Below are 21,327 nucleotides of genomic sequence, written 5' to 3'. Positions count from 1 at the left end.
ATGTTGTGCAAATGCCATAACATATGGGGAACATGCAGTGGAATATCAAAAAGCTTAAAGTGAGTAAATTTTAATGCAAGTCCTTTAGGTAAATTTGCTATCACAAATGGGGCATGTAGTGGTTAGAAAGTCATCTTTTGCTGTTTGATAGCTTAAAACACTTGAACAGGGGTTGCTTTACGCTCTGTGGGTATCTTTTTTTCTTTTGCTTTAATAACTTTTCATGATGACACTTACCATAATTATGCAGAACAAAGATCTAACAATAGCACTTCTCAAAAAAATAAAATCTAATAAGAGCACAAATTTCAACTAATAAAGCTCAGCATAACTGGACCCTCTAGCCTCTAACATAACTTTATATCCGCTTTCTTAGTTACAGATGACTTGCACTATCTAGCAGATAATTATGTAGACAATCTTCATTGAATTAAACAATTTGCCACCGATAGTGCAGCTATACTGTTTTCTATTTTCCCACATAACATATTTTTGCTGTTTTTGTACCGAATACACACAAAAATGTACACTCTTTTTATATCAACCTCCAATTGAAAAGGTGCGAAATTGGTTTATCAAAAGTAAATGAGGCACAAAGACTAGAATACCAGCAACCTGTTCACATTTTCCCCAGCAGAATAAGATTACTGAACAATAGTGCAAAAATGCAAGAAGCTTACCGAAAATTGGGGAAGCTTTATATAGATATTATAACTTACAAGAAATTTACACTTCATGCATGACACAAACACAGCAACAAGCCCTTGCATGTCAAAAGGGAACAAGAGGCACATTCTTCACATAAGTCACAAAAGGCAACAGTGTGTTTGACTCGTATAAATTAAGAACTCAACACAAACTTAATAAGTTAATATTGAACATTGATGCTTGCATTACTCTGTCCATTTACCACAGGCAACTGACATGTTTACTTCTTCCACTTGGTCATATTCATCTTTTATTTTGCAAATAGCATGACCATTTACAGAGTTGTGCTGATCCTTTCTGTTGGTAGAAACAGGGATGCTGGTTTCTTCTTTGTAACTATCTAGGCTTTGACGATTTCCCTCACCAAAAGCTCCTTTAACCTTGTCTGCCAGAGAGGTATTTACTGAATCACTGCAACTCTTCCTTCTGCCAAGCTTTGGTGATTTTGCACGGGTTGGTGGAAGCTGGCAATATACAAAGCTTAGTAGAAAGATATTGATCATAAATACATAATAAATTTTGTCAATATTCTTTAGTAATTTGATTCTGTTACTAAACATAAATTTCAATCAATATCTGCCATCATTGAGAAGAAAATACTTGAAATATTTAACATTGCAGAAACAAGTACCTAAACACATCAGCTAAAAGGAGATGAACCTGTCCGCATTACCTTTTTTAGTTCAGTCTTAGGTGGTGGTCCCTCATGGTAGAAACTTGGCATCGGGTTAGCCTTAAACAACAAGCTTTTCCTCAGTTGCTTAATAGCTGCCTCCCTCTCTTCCTTAAATTTTGGAATCAATGAGAAAAACACAGAGGTGAGGATAACATGTCAGAATCATCTACCTTGACAACCAAACATGAATGGCTAGCAATAAGAGATGAAGAGAGAGAGAGAGAGAGAGAGAGAGAGAGAGAGAGAGAGAGAGAGAGAGATTAACACCTAGATTTAGAGTTCTAAAAACCCTTTATTTTGAGACGCTTGAATATTTTACCTTTGTCCTTGCTTCACTTTGGGTTTTCTCAGCCTCCAATGCTTGGTGCTTCTCCTCTAATTTTGAATAAAACTAAAAATTGAAAGCATGACAAAGACATTGCATCTTATATTCAGGTATGTTTTGAACACAAAATGATTGTATTGAATAATTAAGCCAAAATTCAACTCCACATGAAACACAGTGATAAAGGGACTACCGCCTTCCGTCTCTCAGCTCGTTCAGAGCATCTAAATACTGGAGCTGATGCAACAGTTGTCCTGGACTTATTAGTCAGAGCAGATGCTGCAGTACTATAATCAGTCAAGGAATGAAATCAATTTCAAAACAGAGAGTGAGCTCGAGAGGTGGCAGTAGCGAGAGAAAAAAAAAAAAAAAAGAAAAACCAAGTCAAATGTAATTTTTTCTGGTAGCAACAGGATACATAGAAATGACCGAACAAGTATCCTCCTCATCAGGATGCTTCTTGTTATTTGGCTGCAATGGCTTTCTTGGTACTCCAAGTGGCTGCAGTTAAACATTGAAATTTTATTTTTAATGTCAACAATGAAAATTTTTTAACCACTAGATTATATTAGCATTAAGATTACTAAAAATTTCATACTTCTATTTAATATTCTGACAGATATCTACTCTCAAAGTTGTGCTGCAAACTTCTGCTAAAATGACCTTGCATTTGATTTTGAACTAATGTAACTACAATTAGATATCCACTCTTGGCCGCGGCAGTTACCTGATTCTGCTTTGTAGCGTTTGGATGTAGCACATTGTTTGCATTAGATGATTTATTCACACCAAAAGGGGCATCAAGGTCAGATCCAGTAGGACGAGTTCCAGATGAAGCACGCTTTTCAGTTGCTAGAGCAAATGGCTGAGGAACAGTGTGTTTTATTGGAACAACTCCAGGAGCAGCTTTTGATGCAGGCTTTCTGCATGATTGAGACTTACTATTATCCTTTGTCTTTTCTTTTCCTGGTTTGACCTTTTCCTCTTTCAAGCCAGCCTCAAATTTTGAGCTTACTACATTTTTCTGCTCCTTACTTTTCTCATCATGGGGAACTTCAGTAGTCTCAACTGAGATTTCAGTTGTACACTCCTTCACTTCATATTCCTTTGCTTCAGAGCTCTCCTCTGAACTCTGAACCTCAGGAACCCCATTGATAGGCTCATAGGACTCTAGAACATCATGATGATTGGGAACAGTTTCATGATTTAAATCATGGGAAACACCATTCGAATAAACTATGACACAATCCGGCTCCTTGTCCATGCATATATCTGTAACTTCTACTCCCATTGCACTGTAACAAGAAACACAAACATCAGTCACATGAAATTTGGTATCATTCAAATATATTTGCTTAAAAAAAGTTCCTACCTTAAATAAATTTCTTTCTTCTTAGTAAATTTTCTATAGTCAGGGTCAATGTAAAAAAGTGTGTCTGAAAGCATGAGGCTTCCTACATTGCAAGCTCTATAGGGGCTAGATGTGTGCAACTTTTTTTCTTACATTGGAAGGAGGCTGTTTTCAAGGTTTGGATCCATGATCTTTGGTAACAATGAAGCAACCTTACTACTACATCAAGGCTTCTTTCAAATGTAATGTTACATGACCATAAATCATCTAGTGCTAGAAAATGTCACCGCTCTAGAAAATATTAACACATTTCATTATATTCTCGTGAATTTGCTATCAAAACATTTTAATTCTGTTCTAAAGCTCCCTAAACAGACCATAGAATAAAGGAAGAACTATATTGTAATTGCCTAATTAAAAAATAAATAAATAAAATAATGAAAAAAAATTTTTTGTGTGCAATTGTAATTTAATCCATTTCTTTCAATTTTGACAATTTAAGCCTAATTTCTCCAATTTTGCTGCAGTTTTATCCAAGACCCAAAATTGATTTATGGGGATTGTGTTCTTGTTGACATGGCACTCCAAGCAGTGTGCCACGTCAATTGTCAGCAAGAACACACTCCCCTCCCCCAAAAAATTCTTTGAATTCAAAGGATAAATTAGGAATTTTTGAGAACATCTTGCTCTGGTTTTGTAATTTTCCAAACACCATGGAATTTTTAGTAAGTTTCCAAAGTTTTCAGAAAATAAGCAAAATTGAAAAGATCAACCTTTGACTTGCAGGTGGCTTGCTATGTCAGCAAGAATACAATCCCCCTAGATCGATTTCCGTAGATCGATTTTGGGCTTAGGATAAAACTGCACCAATGTGCAGAAATTAGGCCTAAATTAACAAAATTAAAAGGATTGAATTAAATTGCTATTGTGCACAAACGTTTGGTTTTTTTTTTTTTTTAATTACCCCAGTTATAATCTACTAAAAATACATAACCAGAAAATACCCATAGCCCTTTAATTGCTATTTTGGAGTGACAGAGCTAGTTGTGGCATAAAAATTGTGTTGACAGCAAAAGTTGTTTTACAATGGAGAAATTTAACAGCCTCATGGCAAGAAAATTCAAGACTATATTGTTGTTTGAACCGGGCAGATGAAAATCCCATGTGATATAAACGACTCACATACTCCTTACCCAGGAATTAAACAATGACTCCCTTATTAGTGAAATCACCAACCAAATTATAATCCAAGGACAACTAAACATACATACTGATTTTACCAAATAGTAATAATAAATAAAAGAGAGACAACTTGCGTTAAGAAAATAAATTTTTGCCTAACCAAAAAGAAATAGTGGGGGAGAAGGAGAATGATGATAAACGATAGACCATGTCTACATAAAAAATTTCTTTTTGATTAAAAGAGAATTAATGGGGAGTGGAGAAAAAAATGACGCCAAAACATGAAACATTAAACATAATGGCTTCGACGAGCCTGAAAAGTTATGCCGATTATTTAAGAATAATAAGAAGTTGCAGACGGAATTATTTTTAACAACTGGAGTAGACAGGGCACGTAAATGCACTAATTTTAAAGAATAAGAATTAACAAGCAGTTCAAGAGACGTGTAAAGCCTAGTCCAGTAATTCCGAAGAATTGAAAATACCAAGTTAACAACCAGGATAGACTTTTCAGTCTGTAAGCAAGCAAAAGGAAAGACCCAAAATAAAGTTATATAAACATGCGAAATTGCAAACTAAAAAATAAATTTCTTTCTCATTAAATATGAAAGTAATGGAATTTCACCAATTGTATAGTTGATTCAAAAACTCAAAATACTCCAACGACCTATAGCAGAACTCAGATGTGCAAGCTAAGAGCAAAGGCATTAATTTTCTAAAAACCAATAAGCATCAGATAAAGAACCCGAAGAAAAAGGGAAGCAAGGCTGGAATCACAAACCGTCATTCAGTTGTTGCTGGGAAAACTAAAACAAAATAACTAGATGATTATCGTTCAGCTCAGTAAGACTCCACCGATCGAAAAAGCGACAAAATTTGTTAAAGTTTTCCATCCAACATTTTCCCAGAAAACAAACACAGTTTGCAATATATATATTAAAACAAAAATTAAAGAAGCCACATTTTCCAATCCAAACCCAGAATTTCTAAACGAAATTAAAGAAAAAAGGGGGGAAATCCATAGACAGATCAAACAGCAGAAAAAACAGATCAAGATAGCAGAAGATATACAAGAATCAGAAGGTACATTACATGCAAAAGGAGATCTAAGGAGAGAAAGAGAGAAGGATTGAAGGAGAAGGTGAGAAAATAGGGGAAAAAAACTCACGGATTAAGGTCCGATCTGAGAAGAAATGAAGGGGCAGAGTTTGCGCTGGTAGTTCCTGGTTTTATTTGCCTTACCCAGCTGTGCGCGTGTTAATGTGCGGTTTCTTCCGAGTTTGTTTCTGTTCCTTTCCTCTTTTATAGTATTTGCAAGTCACCTCTCGTCCTTGTTTACGGTGTTACTTCACGCCGTCTTCTAAAAATTTGAAATTTCTAAACATAACCCCTCCTTTTTTACCATTAATTTTAATTTAGAATAATTCAAGCCCAAAATTCTCTTAATGTGAAAATGATTTCAATTCCATTAAATTAAATGAATAATAATTTTTATTATATTAATTTAAAAAAATTCATTTATATTACTTATTTGATAAACTTAAATTCGACCCTTTACTTATTCGATCTCTTACTAAAAAAAATTCTTAATGACATACAGTCTGCAACATAATTAGAAAACTTAATCAAATTATATTAGATTGATTTTTTTAACGTTCATCACCTAATTCTAATTATTCTATCCATCTACATCCATATCTTAAAGTCACTTATTTCATGATGTGAGAAAGAGCATGATGAGAATGCTGCCCAAAACATTGAAAAGCCTAACAATTTAATTTAGTTGCAATAACAAATATGGACAAAAAAATGCCAACCCAGTAAGCAGATGGCATTGTCCTCTAACTTATTTTAGGGCAGCCCTAGGTTTTCACAAGAAACAGTGAAGCACCCTTTTCCTTAATTGGGAATCTTGTTCTTATCTTTCAGAGTAAAGTACATTCAATCACTCTAATGTACCCATTTTATTTATAATTGCCACTTCCACAAAATGCCACATCTTTTTGTTATTTAAATAGTCCCCAACAAATTTTGTTCTCTTCTTTCTGTTGTTTTTTTCTGAAAACTAAGGCTGCCCATTTAGTGCTTCATAATTTTACAAGTAGAAGCTGAGGATTGTGAGTAGATATTGATTCCTCCTAATTAATAATGTTAATCATCTCTAATAATATTTTAAACTCTGTGTTAACACATTCCATTACGTTTGCCATCCTTAACAACTCTTTTATTTGTTTTTGGTATTGGAATATCATCTCCTTAATTAAAATTGGAATTCAATTAAATATTATATATATATTTTTACAATTGATATTAATCAACAGTTTTTCTCTTATTGAAACTCGTATTCGAGATTCACAGCCTTAAAGACAATTTTGATATTACTAATTAGTAAATAATGACTTAGCTCAACATTTATGTGCTTGAAATTTGTAAATGAAGAGTGAAATTTATTAGGTTTGACTTAAAATGGAAAATTGCAAGGAGAAAAAAAAAAGCAAATTTGAGTTGTGCAAAATAGGAATATATAATGATAATGAATATTTCTTAGATTCATATTTTTAATGTAATTTGGGATATTAGCTGAGACGTTTAGGGTTAGGGTTTAATCATATGGTGAAGAAGATGTTCAAATCTTAACCCGAAAGCAAAATAAAAGAGAAGATGTTACATCCACGTATATTATTGCTAAGGCCCCATCGTTGATTATTCCTGCTTAACCCTTTGGAAAACGCCCCAACACCCTCTAATTAATTTAATAACAACTCCAGTAATCTCTATACTTCTTTTACACCCAATTTCTCCCTTCCCCATTTTCTTAAATCACCATCACCAGCTAAGTTTGGTAGGTGATCAATTGCCTATCGGTATCCCTTATTTTTTTAACAGGCAGGCCTCCTAAAATTACTGTCCATGCAACTAGTTCAAATTCATATTTGTAATTTTGCATCCAAAGCAAATAATTTCGATATTATTATTGAAATTTTTGTTGAGAAAAATAATATTATAAATATTTTTTATATTTAGTTTTCATGGTTAGATGATATCATAGATAAACTGTTATATATTTATTTAATTAAAAGAGTATTATTTACGTAGGAAATTTGGGATTGGAAAGCTTGTGAATTGTGAAGAGAACAAAAATATATTTTTTATAACTTGATCTGGAACTGAAGTCTCATTGTTAATACAATTAGCCCCAATCCCATATTTACATAAACTATAAAAATGAGCATAAGAATCACGAGGCTCATACTTAATTACAATGTTGGGCTATAATATATATTAATTATGTGACATTTAGAATAAGATGTTATGCTACTGTATCATTAATCCAGAGGAATAAGCGTCTATTAAAGAAAAATATAAAATAAAACATGGAATATGAACAAGAAACCAACTCAAAGGTCACCTAACAATGTCAATTTTATCTGAATATAAAATTATTTAAGTTGATGACATGGTATCGATTTTGTTAATGAATATTATAATCACATGTATTATAGTTTTATAATGGTTGACAATGCATCGAAATATAGGAGTTATAAAGAAGAGAGGACTTTTGACCATCTTCGGTAATATTACTTGTTTTAGTAATTGTTAGTTATTTTAATAACTATTAATTATTTTATTAACTATTATTAAATATTAACTGTTAATAGCTAATTGATTATATAGTGATTTAAAATAAAAATATTCAATAAAGATATATGTTAAATATAAAAAATATTAATATTACTTTAATTAAAACACTCCTTTAATCTTTAAAAAATAAAAGGAATTACTTTTAACAGTGTAAATAAAACACTAAATGTTAGTTTAAAAGTTATTACTGAACAGGCTTTCATTGTGGTTATTATAAGTTGAAAATGTTGCATTGGGTGTATAGATTCTTGGTGGCCTCATCTAGGAGTCGGTTGCGAGCTTAGTTGCCATTTCTATGATTATGTTTTGCAGGTACAGAGGGGGGCTCACACTTCCCACACAAATCTGTGGTTGCTGATCCTCTGCTACCTATTGACAACCTACGCCAATCGATAGGAAAACCTTAAAAAATTTATGATCCCTTATAAGATAATCCCTTATTAGTTAAGTGCCAATTTAAGGGTAATTATGGATTTTGAGTAAGGTTGGTGTAATGGAGTGGATAAGAGACTACAGAGGTGAGCCAGTGGGGTGGCATTTGTGAGCTGTGAGGTTATGACTTATGTTCGTGGGTTGAGAGAGACTGAGTAGAGTAAAAGGAAGGGTGCCATTTAATAGTTATGGATCATAAAATTTTGAATAATCAAATATTGGACCCCACAATTACTCTCTCCTCTCGTCAAGCCACTAATCTTCAATATGATCATCAAGATGGGCCCTCACGTCCCAATATAGTACGTGCCAGTGGCCATTATCTTCATAATCTCTTATATGTGGTTTCAACTACAGGTTCAATATTTGAAGTGGCCAAAAAATTAAATGAATGCCAAATTTTTTTCCAGATGTATAGGGTATGAAGTATCCCACTTGTGCTAATGATTGAGGATGATTCGTTGATGGGTAATGTCACAGGAGATTCACATGTACTAGCTTAATAGTCAGTCAATGATCCTATTTGGACCACTTTGCTGGATCGGTAATGTGTCCCTGTTGCGTTCAGTTCTTGCTAGTTTTTAATTTGTTGTTGGAATGAAATTAGTCCATTTTATTGAATTGATCATATATAGATTCTCCTACAGTCCATTAAAATAGTTATCCATTTGAAATGAATGAAAAATTATAAAATTTTAATATAATATCCTTCAAATACCTTATAACATCACCTATTGAATCTCCTGAAAGCAAAGCAAGCTTGTATATCAGATACATATGAGTTACAGTCGTTTTCTTAGCAATGTGAGAATGGCTCTTTACATTTGGACATTTCTGGTTCTCTAACCCGACTAGTCCTGTGAACTGTGAAGCATTAACACCAAATTTATTGTATGCAAAAGCTAAAACCTTTTAAGCAATTTGGGAATGAAATTTAGAAATATTAATCACAGTGAAATGAATTCCACTTTCTAGGTGTGATTTGTCAGGATGTAACTCCAGAATACCTTGAAAAACGTAAAGTATTATTTCTATCACAGACATATGAGAAGTCAAAGTAGTAGTTAAAAAGAGAGGCAGCCAATTCTGCAGCTGCCAATCCAGTATCATTTCTGATCCAAATTGTGAATGTAAAATCCGCGGATCTTATCTTGACCAAACAATAGAACAAAATATGTTGAAAAATATGCTAACTCCTGACATATTTGAATCATGTCGTAAAATGAACATGATAAAAAGACTTAATTGTGATACGCCACTTTGTTCACTTAAATTTACAATCTGGACGGAAGATAAATTTATTTAAAAGAAATTTAGGAGATTGAGTATTATAAAAAGAACAAATATGGTCAAGCAATACAAAAGAAAGAGAAATAGAAAAGTAAAACAAGGCCTCAAGTGTCTAAAATGCAGAAAATAGACATCACAAATCTGTTAAAATGCCATCAAAAGATAAAAGGCATGCCCCTGTGTGTGGACATTAAAAGAAGAAAACACAAAAAAAAGCACACACAAACACACACACAAATGCATACAAGTGCAAGCACTCACCAGCATATAGAATTTCTATTTTGCCATGAGGAAACAGTTACATCTCAAGCATTTGCGTAAGGCTAAGGATCACCTATTTGGAATCAAGACAGCGCCTGCATGACCCACATTGCCTTCAAAATCAACCTTTATGCTTGCAGGTGCTACAATTGCAGTTACTATGCCAATTGACAGACCTGAATTGAAGTTAAAATTTTATTTAGAAAGGCAGAGAATTTGTGCCTGGTGGAATGGCATTACCAGTGGAAAATAGCCTACCTTCTGCCTCTAGAATGGGCCCCTGTTGCAGCTCCACAAATGCAGAGTAACTTCCTTCTTTAAGAAAACATTTGACAAATCATCTTTATCTGTTGCATATCCAGCAGATCAAGCAGCTTTTAGGAAGGATAAACGTTGACTATCAACTGTTGTCTTCAGAGCTTCTGCAAGTGCCTCACTCCCTGCCAATAAGCGGCTGCATATACAGCACAATACACAACGAACCTGACAAGACAGACTGGCATGAGCATTTAACATTAACAACTTCTAAATTTGCAAAGATAAATAGAAAAGGAAAATGAAATGGAAATGAAACTATTGCATGCATTTGATGACTCATATTAATGTCACCCTGCATGTACCGGTCCTCAGCTTCCTAAGCAGCTGCCAGTTGTTTGGAGAGCAATCGAAGAGCAGCAGAACAATTCAGAACAAATTTGGAACGTCAATTTCAAGAGCATCAAAAGCAGTGGCATACCATGTTGAATATTGGTGAAAATAGGAATCAAGTACCTATCCAAGCCGGTGGAGATAAACCTGGTAGAGCTAACCTTGATCCTGTTCTCTTCAATCCTAGAAGAATAGCTATGATGGAGGATACAAGCAATGATGAGGAGATGAACTTCGGTTATGTTGCACACCAAGGATAAGAAAGAGGTGGCCGAAATTTCCAACAACACCATAGGAGGAGGGATGATGAGTTCAAATTGAAGATGGATATCCTACCTTTAGTGGAGATCTTGATATTAAGGGTTTTCTTGATTGGTTAACCAAGGTGGACCGTTTCTTTAAGTATGCTGAAATTCCAGAGGAATGAAAGGTAAAATTGGTGGCTCACAGATTAAAGGGAGGAGAGCTTTCGTATGGTGTGATTATTTGAAAGATACAGTAAAGCAAGAAGGACGCAATCCAATCACCACATGGAGGAGGATACAACAATTATTACGGGGTAAATTTTTACCTCCAAATTGTGAATAATATTTATTTGAAGCTTACCAAAATTGTTTACAGGGAAATATGAGTGTCAATGAATATACCGCTGAATTTTTGAGATTGGCAGCAAGAAACCACTTGTCCGAAAGTGATAATCAACAAGCAACGCGATATCTGAGGGGATTAAAACCTTCAATTCGTGATAAAATTGAAATTCAAATGGTGATGAGTGTGCAAGAGGGAAGGAACTTAGCATTAAAAGTTGAGATGGTGATGGAAGAAAGAATTTACCATGACTCCTATCAAAAGTATCAATATGGTGGAGATGAAAACCATGGTTAATTTGAAAAAGTAAAGGATGTTGCACAAGGCGAATCAAGCTCAAGTATTATTAGCATGGAGAAGGTGAGCAATAAAAATCTAATGGGTGGAAGCAATAAAGGTATAATTTTGAATCCTCCCAAAACTAATAATCTATATGCAAAACTTGATCCTTTCAAATATTATAGGTGTAATGAGGAAAGACATAGGTCCAATGAATGTTCAAAGAGAAAAGCCATCAACATCATTGAAAAATGTGATGATGATGATGGTGAAATCTATTGTGGACCTGATAGAGAGTATGAAGAGAAAGATTGTGAACAAGATGAATCGGTACGTTTGATGAGGAAGTCAATGTTCATACAAAAGATTGAAGACAAGTCATTAAAAGATTTTGTAGAACAAAGGGATCGTCTTGAATTTGAATTTAACACTTTTGCAATGCTTTTTGCTGTAGTGAATAATGAAGAGTTTAAAAAGAGTATTTTGGGGAAAGAGGAGCATCAAGCCATGGAGGTTCCAATGAAGATTGATATTTTCTCTAATAATTTTCCTAGTGTTTTTATTGATTTTATTTGTCGAAATGAGTTTAAGCATGCCAAGGAAAAGCGAAATTGCTTAAATTAATTTTGTTCAAACCAATCTTATTAATATCATTCAAGAAGAAGATATAGTGTGATCTTCCAATGAAGATTTTGATTCATCAACATTTTAAAATTCAAAACTGAATTTATCTCAAGTGGTGGAGAATGGTGTAGGAGATAGTCATTCCATTATTGTTCGGTTCAGAAATTAATTCGAGGCCGAATTTTCTCAAAAGTATGAGTGAATGACGCGGTGTACAAATCAAGAGCAAATCCGAATACTTGTATTTTCCTATTTTCACAAGAACTCCTAAATCTAATAGGATTCTTTATTTTTCTAAATAGGTTTTATTTATATTCTTAAATTATTTTAAACTTTAAAATATTATTTCTATTTAATTTAGATATTCAAATATGTTTTCTATTTAGATTAGGACTCTTTAATTTTTTTCCTATCTAGATTAAGATTTAGAATTCTATAAATACCCATTATATTTTTATTATGTAAAAAAGTTATCAGATTTATTTCAATAAAGTTTTCTTCTTCATAAAACTATTTTGTTTTATTTATCTTTAGACTTTAGAGTAAGTCTTGTTTATTTTAAGATCTTGAATTAAATCTTATTTACTTTTAAGGGTTTAATCGTGTGTCGATACTTTTCCGCATTACACTCTGCGTCAGGGAGGTAGTAGCATTTGCAAAACTCCTACTTTCTCTTCATTCAAACTCTGCTTCTCTCTCAAAACTGTTTGGAACTGAAGTATTCCCTTAATAGTCTGAACCCTGAGCTTGTCCCGAAGAATAAATTCTCATTCAAAAACAAATTTATGGATAGTTAAGCTGAATTTTATTTGAAAATTTGTCTACCTTCCACACAAAGCAAATAATGAAAGAATCAAAGGTTAATTTCAATTACCATTACCTGTCTCCAACAAGCTTATACATTCTATAAATAAGATCTTCTTGTTTGGACATGTTTATGAACTCCCATTCAAAACTGCTCACCTTTGTCATAATATCCAAACAGAAGAAACAGAGAGAGAGCAGTTAATTGCAAACTACCCAAGAACTTGCAAAGGTTTCAAGTTATGGCAAACAAAGGACACAAAGAAGATCCAAAGTGCAAAAATAACATAAAAAATAAACCAGCATAAAAGATTAAAAGAAAATAAAAAGGCAAGATTGGTTACCTTCAAAGCAAAGAGTAAGGATGGCAAAAGTTTTTGAACCCGATTAATTTTTTCCGACCTCACCCCTACCCCGATTTGTGCGGGGCAAGGACAGAAAGATCTTCTCCCTTCCCCGAAGCCCCGTAACCTCCCCGTACAGTAATATATTATTATTATTATTATTTATTAAAATATAATTTATTTTTATATATTTAAATATTATAATTTTAACAAAATATATAAATATATTGTTAGAATAATGTGTAAAACTTATATTTCTAATTATATTTTATTTTTTAATAATAAATTTATATTATACGCTACTAAATTAAAATAAAAAAATAAAAAGAAAATTCCCTGCGGGGAAGCCAGGCCTACACCCAGGCGGGGAATGCCGTGCCTCGACCCCAAACTCTTGTGAGGCGAGGACTAGAGGAGCAATCCCTGCCCCAGACCCACTCCATTGCCATTCTTGGCAATGAGTAGCTGCCTTGGGTTGCTTCTTGCGGTGTCTATCCATACCTTACCTGCTGCTGCTTTGTTGGATAACTTGGATGTGCTGATTGATAATGGTCCTAATGTGTGCAGGCCATACTATTAAAACAACAAAACTTGAGACAAAGAAAGGTAGGGGATCAAAGAATTGATGGAGGGAAAAATTTTGGGGAGGCCAAATGGATATTATTAGAGACCTCAGGTTAGTGAGGTTGGATGGAAGAAATGCCCAAATCCTTGAGAAATTTACTATTTGTAGGCATTGCAAAGGGGAAAGGGGAAGGGGAAGAGGAAGGAGGAGGGAGAGAAAGGAAGAGGGATAGCAGAGAGAAATAAGGGTAAATTTGTCATTTTACTAATTTACTTAATAATATCGGCAAAGTATTTTTAATTAGACAGAGAGACCTTTAATTTTGACGAAAGTAAAAGTGAGGGATTAAATAGTTCAATATCCAAAATACCGGGGCTGAATTGTTATTAGTGGTAAAACACAGAAATTAAATAGTAAATTTTCCATGTTAATTGCTCTTGCATATCTCGTTTATGAAAAGTATTTCTTAGTCCATATGTATTCAAATGTAGTGTGATAGAAATTATGTTTTGCAATAAGTACTTTAATACGCATCAAGTCTCAGCCATCTTTTTCAGCTAATAGAGCCAATGCTTATTCTGCATCCCTTCACACATTTTAGGACTGACTTGCCGTTCTCTGCTTCTAGTTTCTTGAGGTTTTGAATTCAAAGAAACGAAAACTTAGGGAACATCGAGATCAGCTCTCAGAAAAGGAAACTTCAGGAAAATTGCCAGTGGAAGAAGAAGAGTCTTCAGACAAAACTAAGAGTTTTGATGAAGGCAATGATGATGCAAAAAGATAGGAAGAACCTCCAGAGAAACTTACAGGCACTTCAAAGGATGCAAAATCAAATAGGGGCTGTGGTAGAAAGAGAATCACACACAAGTAGAAGTAGAATTTCACTGGGAAAATTTTTTCCCAGCATGTTAACTTGTAAACAATTTGGGGGAGAAAAAGAAGACTTATGGGGAATGGAAACATGAGATGAAGGCTTTTTAATTCCTTCTGTAGCTCTGTGGTTTTATATTGACCATTTGCTTTAGGGTTATTAGTGTTTATGTTTCTGAAAAGATTCAGTATTGGTATATTAAGAGGTGAACTTATAGCATAGGACCAGTGTATTCACCAGTATGCATCTTAAAAGTTCAATAGTTGAAACAATGCAGTATTAAGGGCCGAAGAATCTGGGATTAACCTTAAGCGTAAGTACTCACTGAAGTTTATTTATGGTTGCCGTATGAAACGCAGCAGGTCTGTAATCCTATGGAAACATTGCTTAATTGACCAACAATAATAAATATTATATAAAATGTAAATTAATATCAAGAGAGAGGTTGCATCATTCATGTGAGGATTACTAATGGGCAAAGTCTTGCATCACTCAGTAATTAAATAATTTAAAGTTATATCAATTAATTTGAAACAATTAAATAATTTTTTTTTCTAATTACTTTTTTTTTTTAAAAATAATATATCTAACTCATCAACCTCAACCCCATAGAGTCCGTGGAGTGGAGGCATGTACGGTACAGATCCTCATCCCTGCTTAAGATAAATTTTCCCATCTGTCTCCATTCACCCATGCCACCGAGCTTGATTAGATTATACTCGAGACGAATTTGAATATTTTACGAGTGTAACATGCAAATAACTTGATTCATTTCCATTTCTAATAGATACGAGCAAATGCTGCAATTTGTAACTATAAAATTACAAAGAATTGGTAACTAGAGGAATTAATCTTCTTTGGGAACCGAATGGAAAAGGTAATAAGATTCTCAATTCTTGTATTTTTGTGTTTTCAGGTGATCACTCGTGATCTCTGGGTCAACCTGTAGCATTTGTTGGATTATCTTTGGAACTGGTCTTGCAAGCAAAACCAATACACAATTAGTTAAAAAGCTAATATTAATATAACGATGATCTTGTCTTGTCTTCCATGGAGTTTGTCTAAGATAATTACAAGCTATATGTTGCTCAATATAACACGCTCTAAAATCGTCTTCATCTGCCATGGACTCATAAAAAAGAAGCCGGCGACGTACCTTAAATAGGATCATCCTCTGCTAAAAATTAGTACACATTTCATACCCACAAACTCATCCTCCAGAGAAGAAGCAGAGAAGTAGAGATGTCAAGTAGTTGTGAAGGTGAGATTCTAAATCTGCTATAAATTAAATATTTGATACTGTGTGTGTTTGTGACACATTTTCTTGAAGTTGATGGGAAATTGCAGGTAAAAGTTCGTGGCCAGAGCTGGTTGGCTTTAATGGGGAGGCAGCAACTGTTATCATCATGAGAGAAAACCAAAAAGTTAAGGCAAACACCGTCAAAGAAGGGTCGCCGGTGTCGGGGGATTTCCGGTGCGATAGGGTCCGGGTCTTCATTGATGACAATCACATTGTGACTCTAGTTCCCAAAATTGGTTAGCCAATCCAACAAAAAAATCATTGAAAGAGAGACAGAAAGCCTACCTTTTCAGTGTGAAATCCACCTTGTTAATTAATTTGCTTGCTTATCATGTGTGAACTGAAATAATTAAGGTGATTGATGAATCCTAATGTTGTCTGCTACTTCATTTTCTTGTTTATGAAATTTACCCTCGTGTTCTCATTGTGGCTTCAACTTTAGAGTGCGGTTCATATCATACGGAATTTGTCAATTTAAAAATATTGAGACTTAAAAAAATTGAGAAATTTGTTAAAAATAGTTATTAAAGATTAAAATAAATAAAAATAAAATTCAAAATAATTAGACAAAAAATAAATGAGTGAACATGCCTCAAAAGATGAGGCCCTTGAGGAAAATGTTGTGTGCAGGTGCGGCTCGCCTCAATGACCTGGCTATTCCGATACCCAACAGTAAAATAGTCCTCATGTTTGACTGTTATTAATTTCGATGTATTAAACAAATTCTCCTTCAAAATCAAATACCATTTTCAACACGGACACAACATGTTTCATAGCAGGAAGAAGAGATGGCGGCCAAGCTTAATAGTTGATTTAATAGTCAGTGTCAGGGAACACGCTGTATAAATTTCATTCGAGCACCAAACTTGACATTTTCAAACATTAAGGAGCATAGCATTTATTAATCTCAATTTAATGTCTTGTTCATAAACAAAGTTTAAGGATTTCAATAAACATAATTAACGTAAAATTTCTGTATGATCAATTAACTGTTCAAAGGCTGCTTTGCTTGATTAAGAATTAGACCTTCAAACTTTTGTTTAGCCAAAGTCAATGGTAAGAATTCCTTTCAATTCATCCCAGTCAATAAGCCACGTGTTTTCATTTTCAACAACAAAATAAAAATGATATTTGCCTCTTATCTAAAAATTTATACATCCGAGTATATACAAGAATTTCCCTATATTTATATGAATATATTTATACCTATTTACCCTCTCATTATATTGCCATATCCATTTGTAACCTCCTTAAATTCCCATCCTTAGAAATAAGCTCATCAACTTGATCACACATATGGGTTTCAGAAGCAGTAGTCGTATCAGAATTTTGTTCACCTTATTTACTAATTTGTTCATTATTATAAGCACATTCCAAGTTGGAGCAGCCAAAAGGACTATGCATGGAGAGCAATGGCACGAGGAACATTTTCTACATATAGAGTCACTCCAGAAAGGTCCAGTGCCACCATCTGCTAGTTCTCCATGTACCAACATTCCTAAAGGGGGAACCGGCCACTGCCCTAACTTGAATGAAATGAACTTTGCCGGCGGCCGTGTCAACCTTGTACCACCTCCGCCTCCTCCTACCTTCCGTAGCTCCATCCTTATGGCAGCTAATTCACATGATATTAAGACTAAAAATTAACCAAGACCAAGTTCTTGATCTTAATTATAATTAAGGACTTCCAAATTAGAATTTCCTGCAGGTTTCAATTCACTGGATACTTCCTTTGTATTTGCATTACATCCTTTTTTTTTTTTAATCCCCAGTTTGTAGTGTTTGTTTCATTTCCGTTTGGAAAAAAACAAGGGAAGAAAGAGGTATAGAGTAGTGTTTGATGATTGTAATAATTTTAAGATAGTTAAAAAGAAATAGTTTCCATAAGTGCGTTCGAGATCACTTTGATTTCTCCATTTTAGAAAACAAATTAAAGTATTCTCATGTTATGTAAGAAGGAAAGGGAAAAAAAAATTGCCAAAATTTGTATGAAAAAATATTAAAAAGGTATTTTAAGCTATTTTATTTCTCATTTAAATTGAATAAAAAAGTTTTAACAAAAAAACAATGTTAAATTTTTGTTTTCTTCTTTGATTTTTTTTAATAGTTATTTTTTTATAATTTTATTTAATTAATATAAATATAATAATAAAAATATAATAATTATTTTTTTTTAATTTAAATATAAAAAATAAACAAATCACTGCCTTTCCTTTCCTTTTCTTTCCTTTCTTTCTCTATGTAAAAGATTTGTAAAGAAAATAACATTTTTCTCATTTATATAAACTTTATTTTTCTTATAATTCCACTCAACTCTCCTTATAATTTCACTCATTTTCTCTTCTTCAGTTTTTTCTTCTCACAAAACAAACTTAAATTCATCAAATTCAATAAATGATTTCTAATAGATCTCTTTTATAGAATTTTTTTTCTCATTATTTTTTAATTTAATAATAATTTTAAATACATATAATGAAATTAATATATTATTATAATTTATATTACTTTTGATTCTAAAATTTATTTAATTTTCAATATCTAAAAAATAATGTTTTTATTTATTTTCTAATTACACAAGAAACTTAAAAGAAGTTCTTACAAAAAGCAGTTTTTAGAAAACATAAAATAAAAAATTATAAGCAATTTTCAGTTTTTTAAAAAATAAAAACAAAATAATAATTCCAAAAGCACCCTAGGTTAGATTTTTACCAATAAAATTTAAGAATTGAATTTTTTTTTATTTATAAATAAATAGAATTAAAAATTATATTTATAAATATATTTATATTTACCAAAAGCACCCTATTTTAAGATTTATTATTTTTATTAGGAGAATATTATTACTCGAACAACTTTGGCAGCTTGCAAATGAAAAGGAAAGAATGGTTTATTGCTTTGAATAATATAAAGGTGTTTTGACTTATTGGCATGGCACCGGTCAAAGAAAAGCTGATTTAAAAATTTAGAGCATGCTGAATTTGCAGCAATCTTTTTCCATTATTTTCCAACCTCAACCTCAATACGCAATTTTGATCTAATCGAAACAAGTCATCATCAGTTCCACCACAGGAATTTCAATGGAGCAACGTATGTGCCAGATACGTATGCATGGTTGGGCAGGAAACCACTAAACCAGAATTGGCAACCAATTACGGAAATCATCAGGAGAGCATATGCATCTACAGTTGGTGTGTGAAAAATGGCTGGATTCAGAAACTTATAATCATGTGTTGCAGATACTGATAATGAAAGCTAGATTCTGTATCAGAAGAATTTACTTACCATATAATTATGCCATCTTTTGATGGGTAAAAATGAAACTTCCACAATAACCTTTAAAAAATTTACAAAATGTTCTTGTTTATGTGTATCTTACGTAAAAAATGTACAGAGTCCAGTAAAATTACCAAAAAAATGAAAGAACGGAAAAAGATAAGAATTGTATGAATGTTTCTGCAGTCTCTCTAATCAAATTCGAGTAGTTGATAGAAACCCAAGCTTGAAGTTTCCGAACCAGCTTCACTTTTGATTGGTTGCGACACCAAATTCCACCACGAGACGGGGAAAAACACCAGCTCGAGGCAGGACATTACCAGCCACGTTCATCTCATTGATGCTATTAGGACAGCTTGGTCCTCCGGTATTGGGAATGTTGGTGCAGCCAGAGGCCCCAGAAGGAGGGACAGGACCCCTCTGAAGAGACTGGAGGGTAAGTTTTCTATTGTTGAGGTCTTCAGAGAGTATCCTGCTAGCTTGGTATGGCTGGACATGTAAAGAAAGCAGCAAGAATGCAGCCAAAGCAATGTTGAGAAACCCCATGATGTCTTGAAGACAAAACCAAGATAATTATGAAGAATTTGTGGAGGAGTTTGGGGGTATTTATATTGATATGGTATGGACTACGAAGGGTTGGGTCAGTATTTTATTTGTAGAAATGTTTTGAATGTTGACTACCAGGGGTTTTGCTACATAAAAATTCAAGAAATTGAATGAGTCGTAAGCAAGAAAGGAGATTTGTTTGAACTTGAATCCCAAGGTTTTACTTGCACATAATTTTATTGATTAGTTATGGGATTAAGGTATTGATGCGGTCCTGGATTGATTCTTTCAGCTTTACCATGTGAGTTTTGGTCAGTGGAGGGTTCATGAGACAGGAAATTTCTTGGGATTGCATTTGCTTGGACCCTGAATTGCTTGTCGATTAGGAATTAAGTGCTTGGTTTTGTCAATGCTGACATATACATTTGGTTATATATATATATATATATATATATATGAAATGTTTAATGTTAGGGGGATGAGATCAGCAGATAACTCATTGGTGGCATACACTAAAACTTTTATTTATTATTCTGATGGATTGGATATTTTACTGTAAATGTCAAGAAAAAGTCAATTTGTTTTAGAGCATCAAAATATTTTAAAAGAAAATATTATCAGGATTTAAAATTTTAATTTCCTACGTTATAAAGTAAACACTGGATTATTAGATTACTAATTCAATAATTATGACTCACCAGCTGGACTTACTGTGCTCTGGTAAAACTTGAGAACAATTTTTGGTAAGATAGGATTGAGAGGGGAAAAATAAAAAGATTACCAAGTACTGAAATTTGCACAAGATGAGAGAACCAACTGATAATGAGCAAATTTTAATGAAAAAATGGATTAGAGTCAAAGTTATTGTTAAAAAATAATGCAGAAATAGTTTGATTTGAAAGAGTGTTGTTAAGAATTCTCTTTTTGAATTTAATTAATATTTAATTCTTAATATTAATAAAATTGATTAATTATGATTCTCTTTATTGTAGAATTAATTGTTTATATATCAATACATTAGGTGATTATTTATTTAATGAATAAAAGCGTGTGTGAGTTCGTATTTTAGTATGCTTTACATTTTTATTAGTATTTTTTTTCCTACAGTAATTATGTTTCAGGGCGAGCTTCAAGCAAATTGTTGACCTCAACTTTATCTGTCAAGTAAGAGGATCGAATACGAAAAGCTGGAGAGAGGTCACGACACAAGCGCTAGAAATTTCTAGGAAGTAGTACAACTTCATTATTGCTTTCCGCTAGCCAAGTTCCCATCCAAAATTTTCAATACAAGTGAAGTGGGGATATTAAAATTGATAAGAAATGCCTCGTGTCATTGGACCTAACTTGAGCATAGCCAATCGAATTCTAGCAGAGTAGGCAATTTGGATTAGAGATAGTATCAGTACTTACGGTCATATGTCAATTTTCAATTTATATATATAAAGAAGCCAAGCTTTGATGAATTATTTCATCTTTACATGAGCTGCTTTACTGCTTTTGAGTTTTGGCTTCTCAATGGATGGTGGAGCAGCCGTCATTTTAGCCCCTTGAATTTCATCGTTCGGCCACTTCAAACATTAACCAAGCCCCAGATGAGAAAAACATGAAAGCCTCGCCA

At 33.2% G+C, this 21,327-nt stretch overlaps 2 protein-coding genes and 1 long non-coding RNA gene across 4 annotated transcripts; 1 reads left to right on the top strand and 2 right to left on the bottom strand.

The window, feature by feature from the left end:
• Nucleotides 1–676: 676 nt before the first annotated feature.
• Nucleotides 677–5,525, bottom strand: LOC110638525 (protein WVD2-like 3). 2 transcript variants are annotated; one of them, XM_058136551.1, is made up of 7 exons: nucleotides 5,411–5,525; nucleotides 2,437–3,004; nucleotides 2,128–2,210; nucleotides 1,903–1,996; nucleotides 1,704–1,775; nucleotides 1,382–1,492; nucleotides 677–1,172 (listed from the first exon to the last, which is right to left on the bottom strand). In XM_058136551.1, the coding sequence occupies exons 2-7, from the start codon at nucleotides 2,998–3,000 to the stop codon at nucleotides 894–896; spliced, it is 1,203 nt and encodes a 400-aa protein (XP_057992534.1). In that variant the 5' UTR covers nucleotides 3,001–3,004; nucleotides 5,411–5,525; the 3' UTR covers nucleotides 677–893. The 2 variants fall into 2 exon arrangements, with proteins under 2 accessions (XP_057992534.1, XP_057992533.1); XM_058136550.1 differs by lacking the exon at nucleotides 5,411–5,525 and adding an exon at nucleotides 5,335–5,353.
• A 10,307-nt stretch (nucleotides 5,526–15,832) lies between these two features.
• Nucleotides 15,833–16,168, top strand: LOC110638514 (protease inhibitor HPI-like). Its single transcript, XM_021789098.2, has 2 exons — nucleotides 15,833–15,851; nucleotides 15,938–16,168. Exons 1-2 carry the CDS (start codon nucleotides 15,833–15,835, stop codon nucleotides 16,129–16,131), a joined length of 213 nt encoding a protein of 70 aa, XP_021644790.1. The 3' UTR covers nucleotides 16,132–16,168.
• Nucleotides 16,169–18,765: 2,597 nt separating this feature from the next.
• On the bottom strand, nucleotides 18,766–19,351 carry LOC131173988 (uncharacterized). The gene is made up of 2 exons (XR_009144336.1): nucleotides 19,173–19,351; nucleotides 18,766–19,069 (listed from the first exon to the last, which is right to left on the bottom strand). It is a non-coding gene; the product is annotated as an uncharacterized LOC131173988 (long non-coding RNA).
• Nucleotides 19,352–21,327: the final 1,976 nt, after the last annotated feature.

This window comes from Hevea brasiliensis, chromosome 15, assembly GCF_030052815.1.
Source record: "Hevea brasiliensis isolate MT/VB/25A 57/8 chromosome 15, ASM3005281v1, whole genome shotgun sequence".
NCBI lineage: Eukaryota > Viridiplantae > Streptophyta > Magnoliopsida > Malpighiales > Euphorbiaceae > Hevea > Hevea brasiliensis.
The sequence above is the reverse complement of the archived record's forward strand: the minus strand, read 5'-3'. Positions and strand labels throughout refer to the sequence as shown.

Excerpts from the sequence above, each read along its gene's own strand:
- LOC110638525 (XM_058136551.1), bottom strand. The coding sequence starts at position 3,000 with ATGGGAGTAGAAGTTACAGATATATGCATGGACAAGGAGCCGGATTGT. Across the intron at positions 1,776-1,902 it reads GAGCTGAGAGACGGAAGGCG|TTTTATTCAAAATTAGAGGA; the intron begins GTAGTCCCTTTA and ends TTCAATTTTTAG. Across the intron at positions 1,173-1,381 it reads CTAAGACTGAACTAAAAAAG|CTTCCACCAACCCGTGCAAA; the intron begins GTAATGCGGACA and ends GTATATTGCCAG.